Source organism: Hypoxylon trugodes (assembly GCF_022578975.1).
Source record: "Hypoxylon trugodes strain CBS 135444 unplaced genomic scaffold F4822scaffold_10, whole genome shotgun sequence".
In the NCBI taxonomy this organism is placed as follows: domain Eukaryota; kingdom Fungi; phylum Ascomycota; class Sordariomycetes; order Xylariales; family Hypoxylaceae; genus Hypoxylon; species Hypoxylon trugodes.
The window spans coordinates 2,002,735-2,018,523 of record NW_026250025.1 but is presented as its reverse complement, the minus strand read 5'-3'; the positions used below and the strand labels follow the sequence as shown (position 1 = coordinate 2,018,523).

General features: G+C 45.0%; 5 protein-coding genes across 5 annotated transcripts; 3 read left to right on the top strand and 2 right to left on the bottom strand.

Moving 5' to 3' along the window:
* Positions 1-22: 22 nt before the first annotated feature.
* F4822DRAFT_419322 (galactose mutarotase-like protein) lies at positions 23-2,340 on the bottom strand. The gene is made up of 4 exons (XM_051459602.1): positions 1,911-2,340; positions 1,355-1,642; positions 897-1,214; positions 23-807 (listed from the first exon to the last, which is right to left on the bottom strand). The coding sequence occupies exons 2-4, from the start codon at positions 1,610-1,612 to the stop codon at positions 433-435; spliced, it is 951 nt and encodes a 316-aa protein (XP_051310090.1). The 5' UTR covers positions 1,613-1,642; positions 1,911-2,340; the 3' UTR covers positions 23-432.
* Positions 2,341-3,101: 761 nt separating this feature from the next.
* On the bottom strand, positions 3,102-9,016 carry F4822DRAFT_66081 (uncharacterized protein). The gene is made up of 2 exons (XM_051463830.1): positions 5,620-9,016; positions 3,102-5,557 (listed from the first exon to the last, which is right to left on the bottom strand). Exons 1-2 carry the CDS (start codon positions 8,683-8,685, stop codon positions 3,290-3,292), a joined length of 5,334 nt encoding a protein of 1,777 aa, XP_051310089.1. The 5' UTR covers positions 8,686-9,016; the 3' UTR covers positions 3,102-3,289.
* Positions 9,017-10,063: 1,047 nt separating this feature from the next.
* Positions 10,064-11,801, top strand: F4822DRAFT_438847 (guanine nucleotide exchange factor; the record flags this gene model as incomplete). The annotated part of the gene is made up of 5 exons (XM_051462569.1): positions 10,064-10,220; positions 10,274-10,348; positions 10,414-10,490; positions 10,541-11,646; positions 11,696-11,801. The coding sequence occupies 5 exons, from the start codon at positions 10,064-10,066 to the stop codon at positions 11,799-11,801; spliced, it is 1,521 nt and encodes a 506-aa protein (XP_051310088.1).
* A 977-nt stretch (positions 11,802-12,778) lies between these two features.
* F4822DRAFT_434249 (uncharacterized protein) lies at positions 12,779-13,590 on the top strand (the record flags this gene model as incomplete). Its single annotated transcript, XM_051461978.1, has 2 exons — positions 12,779-13,183; positions 13,258-13,590. 2 exons carry the CDS (start codon positions 12,779-12,781, stop codon positions 13,588-13,590), a joined length of 738 nt encoding a protein of 245 aa, XP_051310087.1.
* Positions 13,591-14,215: 625 nt separating this feature from the next.
* F4822DRAFT_438846 (mannose-P-dolichol utilization defect 1 protein) lies at positions 14,216-15,167 on the top strand (the record flags this gene model as incomplete). Its single annotated transcript, XM_051462568.1, has 2 exons — positions 14,216-14,821; positions 14,901-15,167. The coding sequence occupies 2 exons, from the start codon at positions 14,216-14,218 to the stop codon at positions 15,165-15,167; spliced, it is 873 nt and encodes a 290-aa protein (XP_051310086.1).
* Positions 15,168-15,789: the final 622 nt, after the last annotated feature.

The window sequence follows — 15,789 nt, the reverse complement described above, 5'->3', positions numbered from 1 at the left end:
GTTGCGATATGTTGTGCCTATAGGACGTATTTCCGGTTGCTTGTGTCTCTCAAAATGCCCATCCACTCCTCGATGCGTTAAAAAGCTCCACGAAACTAAATATACATGCTACGACTCTCACAGCAACGTAAAAGCTCACCAAAGGACAAGCTCTTCGAAAATTAAGGCGAATGAATACACGCGACGGATTATAATTAGCTTGCTGCATTTGATTCAATACTGGTCATCTTCCCTTTATCAGGGAAGGAAATAATAAAAGGAGATCTAATCACAATTCTCCATATCATATCATGTCATGAGGTCTCGTATCCTCAATAACCCTTCTTCGTCCATTCATGATCTCCTTAGCCGCCTAGCTAATTATCATCCATCGATTCATTTAATTCATAGCTTTCCCGCCGCCCTAACCGGACCGCCCCTCTCGCCGTCAAGTCAATCCGAAATCGTCTGAGCGCCCTCAAACGCATCACCCGGGTCCAGAGTAGTCCAACCATTGACCGAACCCGCCTCAATGCAAATCATCTTCTTGAAGCCATCCTTAGGCTCGAAATCACCCATACCAGCCGCCTTGTCAGTCCACGGGTTCCAGACGACAACGTCCTTAAGGTTGTCTCTAACAATGCTGAAAACCGCTTCTCCTTCCTCGGAGACGACGACGGGGGTGGAGGGGCCCTTGGCTGGCGTGTATACGCGGTCCGTCTCGCCTATGATGGATATAGCGCCCGATTGTGTCTTCGCTTTCGCGGCGTCTACTTTGTCGACGTATTCCGAGTCCTCGAGACCTGAGACTTGGATCTTGGAAATATCCTATATATCATCGACCATTAGTAAGCTTCCTTATATTTATATCTTATTTGTATATATAGCGCATGGGTTTCGGAGGAATATAAACGTACATCGATTCGCAGGTAAGTGTGCATCAAAGTCTGGAACTCAAAGGGCTGGTCACCGTCGTTGGTAACAACGATGCTCGTGCTCAGGTTCTCAGGTGTCAAAGTGACACTGTAGATGATGGAGAAGGTATAAGGCCACTTGCTCTTAGTAGCGTCGTCGAGAGTCGCGGATGAAAGACCGAAGTCGAGCTTGACAGAAGTGTCGGAGGGACTTGTTGACTCGGAGCTGGACTTTCCTAGGAATTCCCAACGAGAGTTGCGCGCAAAGCCATGTTGCGGGAGCTTCGAGCTTGCGGCATGGTCCGGTGCTGTTCCGAATACCTAATTATAGATTATAATATATCAGCTAGCTAGTTCTCCGATGTCGCTATTCATATATGATATATTTATTGTGTATATTGCCGTAATGTCGCACATATTTCATACGAGCAAACAAATTTTATTGGTGAAATATAACTTACGGGAAAGACGAGAGGAATACCACCTCGAACTGCTTTGGATCCGTCAAGTTTGGCAGCATCGGACAACCAAAGTCTCTCGATTCCGAATCGATTCTTCCAGCTAATGACAGTAGCGCCATATAGTAGAATCTCAACACTCTCACCAGTGGGAAGAGCAGCGGATACTCGCGAATTGCTGTGGGAGAAGTTGACTTGAGGTTGAGGAGGTAGACCAGGCGTAGTAGCCAAAGCCGTGGGCTTGTTGGGTCGGTCAACCATGGTTACTTTTAGTAAAGTGGTAGTAAATTACTAAATTGAATTATTTCGAGTCAGTTGAAAGCGACCTTGTTTAGTACGGTTTGATGTTTTGGAGGGTGGTCTTAGATCGAGTTATTATAGTATGTCAATGTCAATGTTTATGTAACTTCTCGGTGGATAGAAGATAGATCGATTTAATAGAATAATTGAGTGGATTAATGTAAAAGGCAAGAGCAACTTTGGTTCGGTTACCCGAATTGCAGGTGGTGATGTCAAGAAAGAAGTGATAGACAAGGGAAAGAGGTACTTAAGAACGTACGTAGGTTACCGGGTTTGTATGGGTTTGTACAGCGGAGTATGGCGGATGGCGGGGTAACTTTGCGATGATGGTCGAAGGTCTAAGGAAGGTTGGATCGAAAGTAAATATTCCCGTACCAAGTATACTTTTTAGGGTCTTGTTGGTGGGGTAATAGCGAATGTGATTAGTGGTAATAATAGCAACAATTATAGTGCAAGTGCTCCCCGTAGCTATAATATTTAGTGGATGATAGCTACTATAGTATAGCTTAAAGTTATTGTTTGTTACAATTTGTGTTTGCTAAAAATTAAGATGAGGAAAGAAGAAAAGCTGAACAAAGACGAGGGAAACTGAACTTTATCTATCAATCCGAAAATCAAGAAATAAAAAGAGCAAAGCCTCATACTACCAAAAAAAAAAAAAGTTGGGTGGAGATCTTAGAGGTTTGAGGTGATGGTCGATCTCCAGCTTCGCTTCGACTGAATGGAGAAGGGCCACTTATTAAGGTACCTACATAACAAAATAGCTTATAGATCAGTTAGAAATATAGTGGTGTGTCAATTAGTACCGTACTTTCTAGGCGGGGTGTGCCTCATTCATCAACATGGTTGTCGCACCGCATAACCTGAAACAACTATTTCTCCTCCCCTGAAGCTACCTGCGAGCCTGCTTACAATAAAAGAAGATGCATGTGGAAACACCTACCTCGCCTGCATCGCCTATATCGCCTACCTATGGGAGGAAAGTCGGTACCCGGAGATCTCCCAGTAGAAGGAATATTCCCCGATTATATAATAGAAACGAGCGCTGTTATCCGAGATATATATCTGCATGTCATATACCAACCAAAATAATTATATTCTCGGGTTACATCACCTGACTATTTAATTTATTTCTTAGCTGAAGAGTTATTTTTGCGGTGATAGGACATTTGTTACGTTACAGCCCTAACGATATGAAGCACTGTGAGTGGTTCTGTTACTACTTCGAGATATTTAATAGACGAAATAAGATCTTAGGGTGGGTACTTAGGCGATGATGCTTTAAGTAACCAACGTCAGTTCCTTATGCATTGAAGTAGAAGTGCCTGACTGAAGCTGTCATTATAATTGTGACGTTATACGTATAATAGCCTCGGTCTGATGGTTATACAGTTCAATTAGACAGATTCATTCACGATACACATACAATAGATACAACAGATATTAAACGGTAGCATATAAATATTATATCATATATTCAATTCGAGTAGACTTGGTAGGTAATCTACTTCAACTCCTTAACTCCATGCCAATGACCCATTATCGTAATAATTGGATACAACTAAGACCTAACTATGTCATGTCCCTTACCAACCGTTTCTTTAGATAGATACCCTTTCCCCTCTGTCATGCAAAAACCTAACGTCGGCTCCGGCTTTCCGCCTGGTATAATTCCTTTTTGATATCAAAGAACATATCTTCGATCTTGTTCACCTCTTCTCGGGTCAACGACGCCGAACGAAGACCTTCCAATCCATTCTTCAGCGCACTCATGATTGCTTCGGCGGCTGATTTCTCACATGGTTCTTCGACTGGAGCAGATGGCTCAGCCATGATTTCAATCGCCTTGCCCGCTGCTGCTTCCTTTTGCTTATATTCTTCATCCTCCTCTTCCTGTTCAACCATTTCAACATCTGCATCACCCAATGCCTCATCGTCATTCAATATTTCTGGAGGAGTAGGGGCACTTTCTGATTGTTGAGATGCTTCGGTAATGATTTGTAGTTGTACCGCTTCTGTATCAGAATCGCTACGTTCCAGATAACTGTCGTCATGTATCGGCGATGAGCTTTCTTGTTTGGGTTCTTGTTTCGAGAAATATCGCGAAGAGATTAGGGACGCGTCGGTGCCCAAATCTACATCAGTATCCAATTCCACGCTTGCTTCCATGGCAGCGTCAGTCTCAGCTGCATCAGCCATTTCAACTTCATCAATTTGGCTATCATGAACCGGTTCTTCTTCCTTTTGCTTTTGATGCCTTCGCTTCTTATGGCTACTCGATTCTTGGCTCTTTTCTGTATTTCGCTTTCTCTTCCTTCTTGACTTCTTGCCTGATGGAGGATGGAGACTCTCCATCTCTGCAGATGACGAAGGAGCGACTGGCGATGATTGTTCATTCTCTTGCTTCTTGGATTGACTGCGTGTCATCCTCGAGCCCGCATTTACCGTAATACAATCAATAGATGGTGTACTTGTCTCTTGAGGTTTCTCAGGCGATTCGGTTTCATACCTGGGCATAGGATCGCATTTCCTGGAATCAAGCTCGACGACCAGACGTGCCAAGCTTCGCTCTTCACCATCGCTAAGTTCAAAAGAACGATCATGAGGTTGAGGCGACGATTGAGGGCTTGAAACGGCTTCTTTACTCTTTGACATGGCATTGCTTCGAAGAGTCCGGGGAGATAAACGAGTTGGGCTAGTGAGAGCATCCACAAACTCATCAGGACCAGATCGAGGCGAAGACCCTAGTATCTTACCCAAGGGCCTTTTCTCTGGAGTCGATGGTCTCTTTGGAGTATGAATTTCATTGGCGTTATCGTCCTCAACAGTCGCAGGCTCGTGACTGGGCTTGGAGACCACTACTTTGTTTTCCTCATCCTGCTCGACTCCTTCTATGACGCTATCCTCGATATCTTCACTACTCTCCTGATCCACATGGGCATCCCCAGCGGGTGCTTGCTGTTTACGTGGAGATCCAGAAATCGGCGAAGATAGTATTGGGAATTCCTGAAATACACTATTGCTTCTGGACCTGGGTCTCATTTCTGCAAGTAGATTTCGACGAGGCTCCGGTGGTGACGAAGGAACATCATCTGTCATTTCATGGTCTTCATCTATAATAGTAGCTGCGCCACGTCGAGGCGTCGGCGTGGATACGAAATCTTCAAGATTATGCTTTGGTTGAGGTGTCGAGGCCCTCGCTTGTTGTGGAATCTTCGTTTGGATTGAATGTCGTGAGGTAGGTCGAGACGTTTGCTTTTCGACGCTACTTCGGATTTCAGGGAACAATCCGGCATTTTCCTTTTGTCGCTCACGGACCTCTTTTTGACGGTCCGTTAAATGTTGAGACTCCATCGCATCAGGACCAGGAGAAGATGATTGAATGGCAGCGAATTGAATTTGAGAATCGTCATGTCGCAGCTTTGGGGTTGCACTACGTCTCGCTGATTTTGGTCGAGGAGTAGAATCAGTTTGGCGTTTCGTAGGTAATGAGAGCCGAACGGACCCAGGAGTAGGGGGCTGTTTGGAAGATGAAGGCCGTTCAACTGGTGGAGTTTGATGATGACTGGCCACATCGAAAGAAATATCCGCCACCAAGTCATCTTGGGAATCAATAAAAGTTGGTTCTTGTCCGCTAAATTCATAGCTCGAAAGATCTAAACCAGGAAGTGTAATATCGACATAAGAATGGATCGAAATGAGGACCTCCTTGAGTTTCTCCGGGTATTGAATCTCTTCAACTTGTTCGAAAATGCGATTCCATAGAGCTGAGATAGTATTGATAACATGTCTATGCTTACTTTGGAATGCTGAGCATAGCAATTCCTCAACAGTGTCGAGTTGTAGATCATTGGGTGAACTTGCGTCTGAAAATAGACCACATATTCGATCCCATAGAATATCCACCTATGAAATATTAAAATACAAGACAATAAGATGAAATGAAGTAAAATGAATTATGCACTTACAGCTTCGGACACATTCGAGGATTGGGTACTGCTATACTGAGTATCTGCGTCTTGAATCCATAGACTGATGCCATGTTGCAATTGAACTACTGATCTGAAGACAAGAGAAGAAGTACAACGTGTTAGGAAGTCAGCGGCCTCTTTAAGCAAAGGTACTATGATGTCGTTTTGGTCGTAATGTCCTGCTTGTACGTATGAAATTTCGAGTAGTTGATTGACGAGTCGGTAAAAGTTCTCGAAGGGATCAAAAGAAGCGGTCCTAGATCCGGAAATGGATGTGCCCCATAGACGTCGTCGAGCAGCATCGAGCGCCTGCTTATCCCGAGGCTGTTTGGCGGTAGCAATCAACTCAATACTACTCTTTAAGTGATTATAGGGTATCGCATCGTGAGAAAATGCCGAGAGAGATTCCACGAGGTTCTTAGCTAACGGTTCTACTACTGCAATAGCACAACCTGCCTCGCCTGTGTCAAATGTGACTCGAGTCACTAATAATTGGAACAGCGAATGCCATTGGTCGTAAGGCAGATGTGGTGTTGACTGAAGGCCCCTTTCTAAGTGCTTGACGATTTCACGGTACTCATGACCGGGTGTTGTCGGATCACTCCCAGAAGCAGTGGACTGGTGACTAGCCTGGCTGCTCTCTAAAGATAGAGATAACACATCGGAAATGAAAACCCATGGTCCATATGGAACCAAGGCATCCATAGGTAGTAATTGCGTGAATTCGCGGGCTAGATCGACTTTTCCGGAAGATGAAGACCGGGAGAGTAGGAAAGGGTCGAAAACAACTCGGATCAAGTTTGACAAGCCGTCATCATCCGGAATCCCTGGAGGTAACGAAGAGAGTATAGAAAATAGGTGGTGAAGAGGTGTTCGTGTTAGGCCCTGGCCCTTTTCCAAACGACGAGAGGGCGTTGCTATTGGGATAAAGGAATTCTGTTGATTTAATGAAAGTAGTTTTTCGGTAAATGGTAGGAGGCCCAACGATTCTATTATCATCATGATATAGGTTTGTATTGCCTCTAAGAATGTTTGGGATGAATCGGTTTGGACATCGACATCGGGTTGGGTGAGTCCTTGCGTCCATATCCTGACTAACACACTGAAGGCGTGCGCCATGAAGGTGGCCGTATCAGTAGATACCTTGATTTCCTTGGACGCGGCAGTAGCTACGGCACCAACAAGTGTGCGCCAAAGCTTGTATGAAACGGAATCGGGGTTCGCGAGATCGAGGAATGTCTTTTGTAGAATAGGCTCTACTACATAAAATACCCTCGCAGAGTTTTGCCTGACCCATTTTGGATCCAACGCAGGCAATTCTTCTGGTTTAACCGGGGAGTTTTCGGCGACCCGATCTTCTTTCCACATTCGAGGTGTTGTCGAATCGAATAATCCGGTGAGTATTAACGTGGCCTGAGTGAGGTTCTCGGTGGCGACCGCAGAATTCTCTGATGGTTTACCGTCTACTTCAGGAGAAACCAATCGTTGAATCAAGGGACGCACACACGCATCCCAATAGCTGCCGACCTGTATTGTACTTATGTTTGGTCTGAAAACGTAATAGTAGAGGTTGCAGATACTAGCAATGACGGCCTTTCGTAGTTCGTCCAATTTCTTGCTACTACCTTTCCTTTTCATCTGACTGATGAATGGCTGGCACACCTTCTGGATGGTTTTCGAAAGAGATGAATCGTTTAGATGTAGAATGTAGACGAGACGATTCCAAGCATAGTTGGCTTCAAGTTTGGTGTAATAGTCTCCGCTGTTGAAACATTGTTGGATAATTTCTAACCAAGGGTTGAAAAATTCCCATCGATCAACTGGACACCTGAGTAAAAGAATAACGACACTCCATACTTGAGGAACTGAGGCCGAGTCGGCCTTGTTTTTTGTCATAGCCATTAATCTTTCGGCGTAGTAATTCATATACTTGATCTCACCATCTGGGAATTGTAGATTTTCCATAACCTTCCTGGATAGTTGTTTCTCCTTTGCGACTGTGAAACTGGCTTCCAGACCGAGCGTGATAGCTGAAGCACGGATTTCCTTGATGGTACTAACCATGTCGGTGAATAAATCCGAGATCCAGTCCGTATGTGTGACCATATGAGATTTTGACTGTTTGATCAATTTCCGATAGATTGCGATACGAGACATATAAATGCTTTTCCCCTTGACATGTTCGTCGATGTTGTGAAGAGCGTTTACTAATCGGCCAACGCGATCCGCTGTCATAACCTTCGCCGAGAAGTTTTGTAGTGCCACGATTTGCATCATATGTCTGAGTACATCTTTGGGCATTGAATCATTCTCGAAAGATTTGATACAATGGTCGACGATGAAGCAACCGAAATCGGAGGATAATGTCGAGGCGATCCCAGGGAAATTTAAAAAGGTGCAGAGCAAGGTGATGGCGTGGTTTACCATAGACATATCCATATTTCCGCTTGGACTATACGCTGTGATGTCCCGTTGAATGAACTGCATGAATAAACTCATCTTGTCTTGTAGGGCGAATCGATCGGGTAAATTGTTAGACGTTTTCAATGTCTGTACTAGCAACGTATACGCATCGATTTTGGAGTCTCGGTCAGCTCCAGCGAGCTGCTGGATCGTGGAATCCAACATAGTGACAACATCGACCGACCCGAACCCGTCGTCGCCAATGGTCGATGGGTCTAGCGAGTTTAATAGGCCGGGGCTCGAAGTCTGTTTCAAAATAGATTTGATAGGTTTCAACGAATTTGTCGATGAAGGAACCGAGCCGGGTGTAGATTGTTTTCCAACATTTTCTTTGTTCGCATATGTTGGAGCTTCTCGATATTCTGCTTGTGCTAAAAATCCAACCTTCTTTCGCAATCTTCGAGAACTTGTGTTGGTGGTATCGGCAGGATCTGGGGAATAACTCGGCGGTGTATGTAGATTTAATCGGGCATCGGCGGATTGGGCGGATAGGATATTCTTGGACGAATCGATGTCTTGTTTCTTTTCTCGAGGTGGAGTCGGCGGTCTCGCAGGCAAAGCTTCCAAACTTCTTGGAATAGGAGATGATTGTGATACCATGGCGACTCCAGCCAGAAACTCCCACCACACAAAGAATCGACCGAAGTTTTAAATATCATGTGTTGTACGAACGAAAGAGACAAAAAAAAAAGAAAGGAAAATTAAGAAAAATCCACGAGCCTCAATTGAAAAAACTATTAATCCCAATGAGTAATTGAAAAGGGACAGAAAAATAATGAAGGAACTATCAGAAAAATTGAGGTTTATTTTCGTCAGATTCAGTAGATGTGAACTGACTACGTATAGTACATGCAAAATGTCTTGATATGTCGTTAAGACAACGGACACCCCTGGCCATTCAATATTAAAAATGATTGAAAAAGACGCGACGCGAAAGAGCTTGTCGCGTAGTTCCCGTGGTCCCGTCAAAATTGGACGCGAGACGCTTGGACCTCCACTTTAAATTCGGGCGCGGGCCACTTAATTACTTAGCACCGATTGGTCTGTCTTATGTAAGCAATCTCCTCACTCTTCTCACTGGACAATATCAATCTGCCCCGCACCATCTGTGTAGATATCTCCACTTAATACGCGCATTTAGAGAAGTGGCTGGCTGATGTTTGTGTCACCAACCTTAAGTGGGGGGAGTACATATAAACAATGAACTCCGGATCCCGTCAAAATTACATAACCAATGAAGTACCTAAGTAGAGCAAGGAAGTACCAAGGTACATGTACTATTTTAGCTGACAGCTGTACATGCAAACTCTGTAAAGCGGGTGAGGTTGAATCCCTGCTGCGTCATGCTCGATTAATTGGACTATTCTCCCTCCTTATCCTTAACAAATCAACCCAAACTCTTGTATATAATTCGATATTCTATATAAAACTCATATCATACGGTTTGGACAAAAACCATTGTACGACGACATCATCGGGGATTGTTTCTTAATTCTATTCCGTGGTAAGGTGACACTGCTTCTTACTTCGGGTCCGTTGTCTCGTAGGTTAGAATCACTCACCCGATGCCAGCAGCACCAACAAGTCCTACAAGACATTATCATTTTTAAAAGGGTTTCCCGGTACGTTAAACTACCTACATATCCTATCCTATATTATTAGACGCTTCAACGTTGACAATACGTCTGTAATTGGCCTTGTCCTATCTATTCCCACCTATCATCATCCCCTACTTTGAATCCTTCGTCTTTTGTAGTTTGCTACCAACTACCTACTTCCATGATATATATTTCTTTCGGGATATAACCCCACTTCATGTATGTTGTCTATTCGACATCATAAATAAATTATCGATCTTGTAGTGTAGTGGATGATATGTATATATCACAGCCGTCTAACACTTTCTTATCTGCTTCTCTATCCTCCCTTTACTGGCATTTTCAAGCCGACCGCAACCCATCTGACTCTCTTACTTACTATGACCCCACAGTCCCCCTTGGCCCGTTCAGGGTTGCTTTGGCGGTTGTTTTCGTCATCACGTAATCGAAAAGCTGGTTCAGAGGAATTATTAATTCATCCTGAGATGGCTCAGCCCAACCCACAGATTGCTGCAGCTGCAGCCCTTAAAGGGCCTGGTTAGTTGATGGAATTCCCCACGGATGTGTAACGATGCTTACGGAACACCCAGCAAAACTGGCCGCTGTTACAGGCCTGATGGAGAAATTAACGCAGGATCTCGAAACTGTTAGCTTGCTCCCTCAACGTTAGTTGTTTACCTTGCCTACCCGAGTGAAATAGCCAGCATATCTAATTTGATCATGATATAAGAACGTGATTCGGCCCTGGAAGAGCTCAAAATTTACGGTAGAGACCCGAGAGATGCAGATCCTATATTTGCTAAAGAGGTAAGTGGTGAATCTAAGCTGGAGGCTCCGGAAAGCTCACAAGTTCCAAGGGCGTCGAAACACTTACTCGACATGCATTCAATAGCCCGTCAAGTGCCACATCCAGAAATGCTATGCGAGTCCTATGCAATACACTCTTTCTAAAAGAACAGGCGCGGCAGGTATTCGTTAACCTCGGATATGAAGCCAAGCTGTGCGAAAAGCTAAAAAGCGATAACCGTGATGATGAGTTTTTAGCATCTAGGTTACTCTTTTTGACAACATATGGCACCAACATGAATTTGGCCGAACTTATCGACAAACATCAATTGGCAGACTCTATCAATAAGAATCTTGAGCGACACGCGAAACGGTATAGTGCGCAAAATTCGAGTACGGATCCTATGGAAGTAATGGCACTCACCGAAACATTAAAACTTCTCTTTAATGTCGGACATTACTGTAGCTCTCGAATCTCATCATTTACCGCGGCTATACCACACATTGTCACTATCTTATGCAAGGGCTCATTCCCAGCCCTGAAACCCCTAGATCCTCCAACTGGCTCATTAATCCATGCCCTCCTCAACTTGGAAATTGGCTCCAAAGACGTACAGGCCTCCTTATATCCTCAAAGCGATCCAGGCATTTTGGCAAACCGTTTAATCGAATTGCTGGGTCGTGCGACAAAGGCGTATAGCGAGGGAGAGCTAGAATCAACAGTCACACCCCTACTCGGCGTGATTTCTTCAATCCATGAACACGCACCAACAGATGTAAAGTACACAATACATACGAAGCTTCTACCAACAGAAGACGATAGAGCTCAGGTTCTTGGTCGATCTGAATCATTACCATCATGGCTCCTGAAGAATTCGACGAATCCCTTGGCACCTTCATTACGCGAAACGGTATCAAACTTATTCTTCGATATGTCAGATAAAGACGCATCGAAATTCGTTGAAAATGTGGGGTATGGCTTTGCATCAGGGTTCTTATTCAATAGGAATATGCCAGTCCCTCAAAATGCTTCCGAAGCGTTTAGTACTGGGGGTAACAGACCTGTTAATCCTATTACTGGTCAATTTCTGGACAGGGAACGACAACCTGATGCCCCTCCTATGACCGAGGAAGAGAGGGAAAGAGAGGCGGAGAGGTTATTCATCTTGTTTGAAAGGTAAGAGCAAGTCACTCATACACTCGGACATTACTAAGTTTTACGATAGGTTGAGAGCAAACGGAATTATATCGGCTGAGAACCCGGTAAGGACAGCCGTTGAGCAAGGCCGATTTGAGGAATTACCGGATGACTACCAAGAAGATGTAGACTAAACCGGGGTTCAAGTGAGGGATGGTAGGCGTGGGCCTCTTACGCTTGAGCAGGAATAGAAGCATGGCATGAAGTTATGGGTGTGGTTCAACATGTGTTTTTCCTAACATCGCGATAACTTCGTGATAAGTTGGTGAGATACCTAGGCAGTTTATATGGACTCGTTTTCCTATTTTCCACCCACGCTATGCTTTGGGACTGGATACATCTACTAGTTGGATACTGTTTATTTAGCATCCTTGAGCGTATTCGCCTCCGCCAAAATACGACATGAAGGTAAAATAGGTACCGGATCGCCCTATGGAAGAGGCCCGGCCAGTGTCGTATGGGTAAAACAGGGGAAAGCATAAGTCGGCAACAGCCGATAAAGGGGCGGCTGGTTTACTCGAGAAAGGCGCCCTAAATACTTCTCCCGCAGTAAACTGATCGTACACCGTGAGTGTTTAGGCCTCTAGCTGGTTGTCTGTTCCTAGGTACTGAATGTGTTATCATTTTCGTACGGCACCTAATATTAGCGAACAGACGAATCAACGCCACAAATTATATTCCGGTGCCTGTCAAAGCAAAAACCTTAATGGCATTAGAACCTAGTAAGTATTTGACCATTCTTTTCACTCTGGCTAGGGATTCCGCTGGCTGGTAGTGGCCTATATAATCGAGTCCCTCTTATTTCATCGAATCCAATCTTAAACACGATCACCTTGAACACCTATTCCTACAATATACTTCTCTTCCAATCAAATAAGTCGAAACGACACCGGTCACCAATTTAGGCCAAGTGCCCGTTTCCATTTCCTCGTAATATTTTCTACTGTCGAACTTTACCTCCGGTAAGTAAATCCACTCTTGCTCATTTATCCTCATCAGGCCGTGTCACACCGTGTCATACCCTGTCATGCCCAGACATGATACCCATTACGATACATACTCCAGAGGCTTCAGTATTCGCGCACTAACGGCAATAACCAAGTCCTAGAAAATGTCCGACCTTCCCATCTACGGCCCACTCCCGAATCCCTCCACCCAGCAAGGGCATGGCTTCCAGCTTAACCCAGAAACTGGCGACGCGATAGACTTCGCCGACGATGAAGGAGATGGTGGCCTTGCGATCCAGCCGAGACCTAAGCGCATAGGACGTATACCCTCGAAGATGGGAGACACACTCCCGTTTTACTATAAGGCATGGGGCTTGAGGCACAAATACCGTCCATTCGATGAAGTTTTCGAAATGGATCGATGGCTAACCGATATCCATAGTTGCTTGACTAATCTTGAGCTCCATGTCGTTAAAAGCGAGCTAGCCAGTGCGCGTCTCCCCTTGACTCGAGCCGAATACCAGTCAGCATTATCCACCTATGCGCTGGTGCGCACGACTGGATGGAGCGTAAGTATCCTACTCCCACGTTTACCTACCTCAATACCTCTAGGCTATAGATAAATACTCACGGACAATTATAGCGTGGCGAAGCCTTATCCCACGTTGAATTTCTTTACAACCTCAGCTCTCGACGCTCGAAAGTACGTGCGTACAGGTACCATAAGCTCGACACGACTGACGTAGCTGACGAGACTGACGACAAAACAAACATGGATGACTGGGTAGCCGAGCGAATTATTTGGTGGCGCCGTGGAATTCGGGGTCGTGAGTATCTCGTGAAGTGGGTTGGGCATTTACCCACAGATAACACTTGGGTACCTGCGCGCGAATTGAAGAATCGCAAGACCCTCATCGCTAGGTTCAAAGCTGCCGAGAGGTCCAGGCCGTTGCCATCGGTGGGCGGCCTGGGGTGACAATCAGTTTTCTTTTAGAAGGCTGTGGATTCTGGTATGATCTTTGCTCGACTTTGCTCTGCTAGAGTTAGCTCGGCTAAGTTACGCTTTGCTATGGACATCTTTCATTTGTATTTTTTTAATAGTTCAGACACTATGTTTTCTGGGTTTGATACCAGTAAATGATACCCGATTGTTGGCACGAATACTAATAGCACAAATAATTGTTAAGTTGAAGTTGCAGCTCTTAATAAAATAAAAGTAGAAAATGTAAAGTGAAATAGAGTGAAGTTAAAGTGACACAAAGATAGGCTATGACATAAGTGGTCCTAGCGCATCTTCCCCAAAGCTAATCCTATTTTAGATTAGCCTTCACACAAAGAACCGGCTGACAGGGTCACACGTGTACCTAGGTACATTGGATACCTTCTGCTTCTGATTTATTACGTACCAGGGGCGTGTTCGCTTTTTTATCGCGTCAGATCATTTTGCGCCAGCTAGCCTCAAATTTTTAAGATTTTCACAGCCTCACCTAATTTCTCTTTTTTAAAGACCTCAACGTGGTCTTATCTAATTATTTGAGGTATATCAAGGGCAACACACAAAATCTATCTGGGTATTTCACGAAAATCTAACAACGTCCACGATGGAGGCCCTACAAAGTGCTTTACAGCCATTACGGCCTATAACCAACAACCTACCTGCTCCTATTCGTGATCTTGGAGTATCTATCATCGGTGATACTTGCTACAAGACCTTAATCCTCGAACTCGATCCTACCGATTCGGAGTGCTTGAAGTTAGCTGTTTCCAAAGGTCTTGGCATCGGAATCATCGGTGCTTCGTCTATCGTCAAGGTTCCTCAGATTCTCAAGCTCGTTCAGTCTCAATCTTCGTCCGGTGTCAGCTTCCTATCTTACCTACTCGAAACTTCCTCCTACCTTATCTCGCTCGCCTACAACTTCCGAAATGGTTTCCCCTTCAGCACCTACGGCGAAACCGCTTTGATTCTAGGCCAAAATGTGATCATCACCGTGTTAGTTCTGAACTACAGCGGCCGAGCTAGTATCGCAGCCCTGTTCGTCGCTGCTCTAGCTACCAGTGTTGTCACCCTGTTCAACGGCGGAATCCTGGATATGCAAACTTTGAGCTATCTGCAAGCTGGTGCTGGCGTGTTGGGCGTAGCTAGCAAGATCCCACAGATTGCTGCTATCTATCAGCAAGGCGGGACCGGCCAGCTCAGCGCATTCACCGTAAGTACCCACAACCCACAACTTGACGTGTATAAACTAGAAAGAACTGGAGCAAGCTAACATAGATACCCTTATGTAGGTCTTTAACTATCTCGCCGGCTCGTTATCTCGAATCTTCACAACGTTGCAAGAGGTGGATGATAAGCTGATCCTGTACGGCTTCGTGGCAGGTTTCGCGTTGAACTTGGTCCTGGCTGCTCAGATGATATACTACTGGAATGCGCCATCTGCTAAGGCTAGAGGAAAGATGAAGGAATCTGTCCCAGTTCAAGCCAGCAGCCAGAGTACCGGTGTGTCTTCGGCCACCCCCAAGAGTAAGGGGCCGACAACACGACGCAGGGGTTAAATTTCTTCTCCTAGCCCCGAGTCGAGTTGATTGTTGCAGCAGGATGATCTTTTTTAGACCCAGACTATTTAATACACTCACATATGTTATCTTGCCGCGTTCCTCGCTTCTTATTTGGTTCTACCACTCTTGGTAATGGTTTGGCTGTTATCAAATACTTTGACATGTCATGTATTACCCATAACCCCTCGCCCGTCTTGGCCTGGCCGTTATTAGCTGGAAAAAAAGGAGGAAGGTAGAAAACGAATATCTATCTGCATGTCTTAGGACGGGGTAACAACGTAGTAAGTGACTATCTATGTGTCAGGTATGACTATGTAGGATATAGCTCATACGAGCGGGAATTATTCTTCTCACTTTTCTGCCCTTTCGTCTCCGCTTCCGTATCTATTTGGGAAATAGATCCGTCACGGCAAGATGCAAAAACGCAAAAATACATGGTGTGGTTATGAGAAGGATTCCCACGCCGACAGCCGATGCAGATCGGGGCCGGTAGTCACATGGAGCATGTTGGTTAGGCTTGGATGATGAGAAATATGATATGTGCTGGTAATCTTTCCGGGGTTTTTATGTCCTCGATACACTAGCTTTGGTTGCTGGTTGCTGCATCGCCACGTCTTTC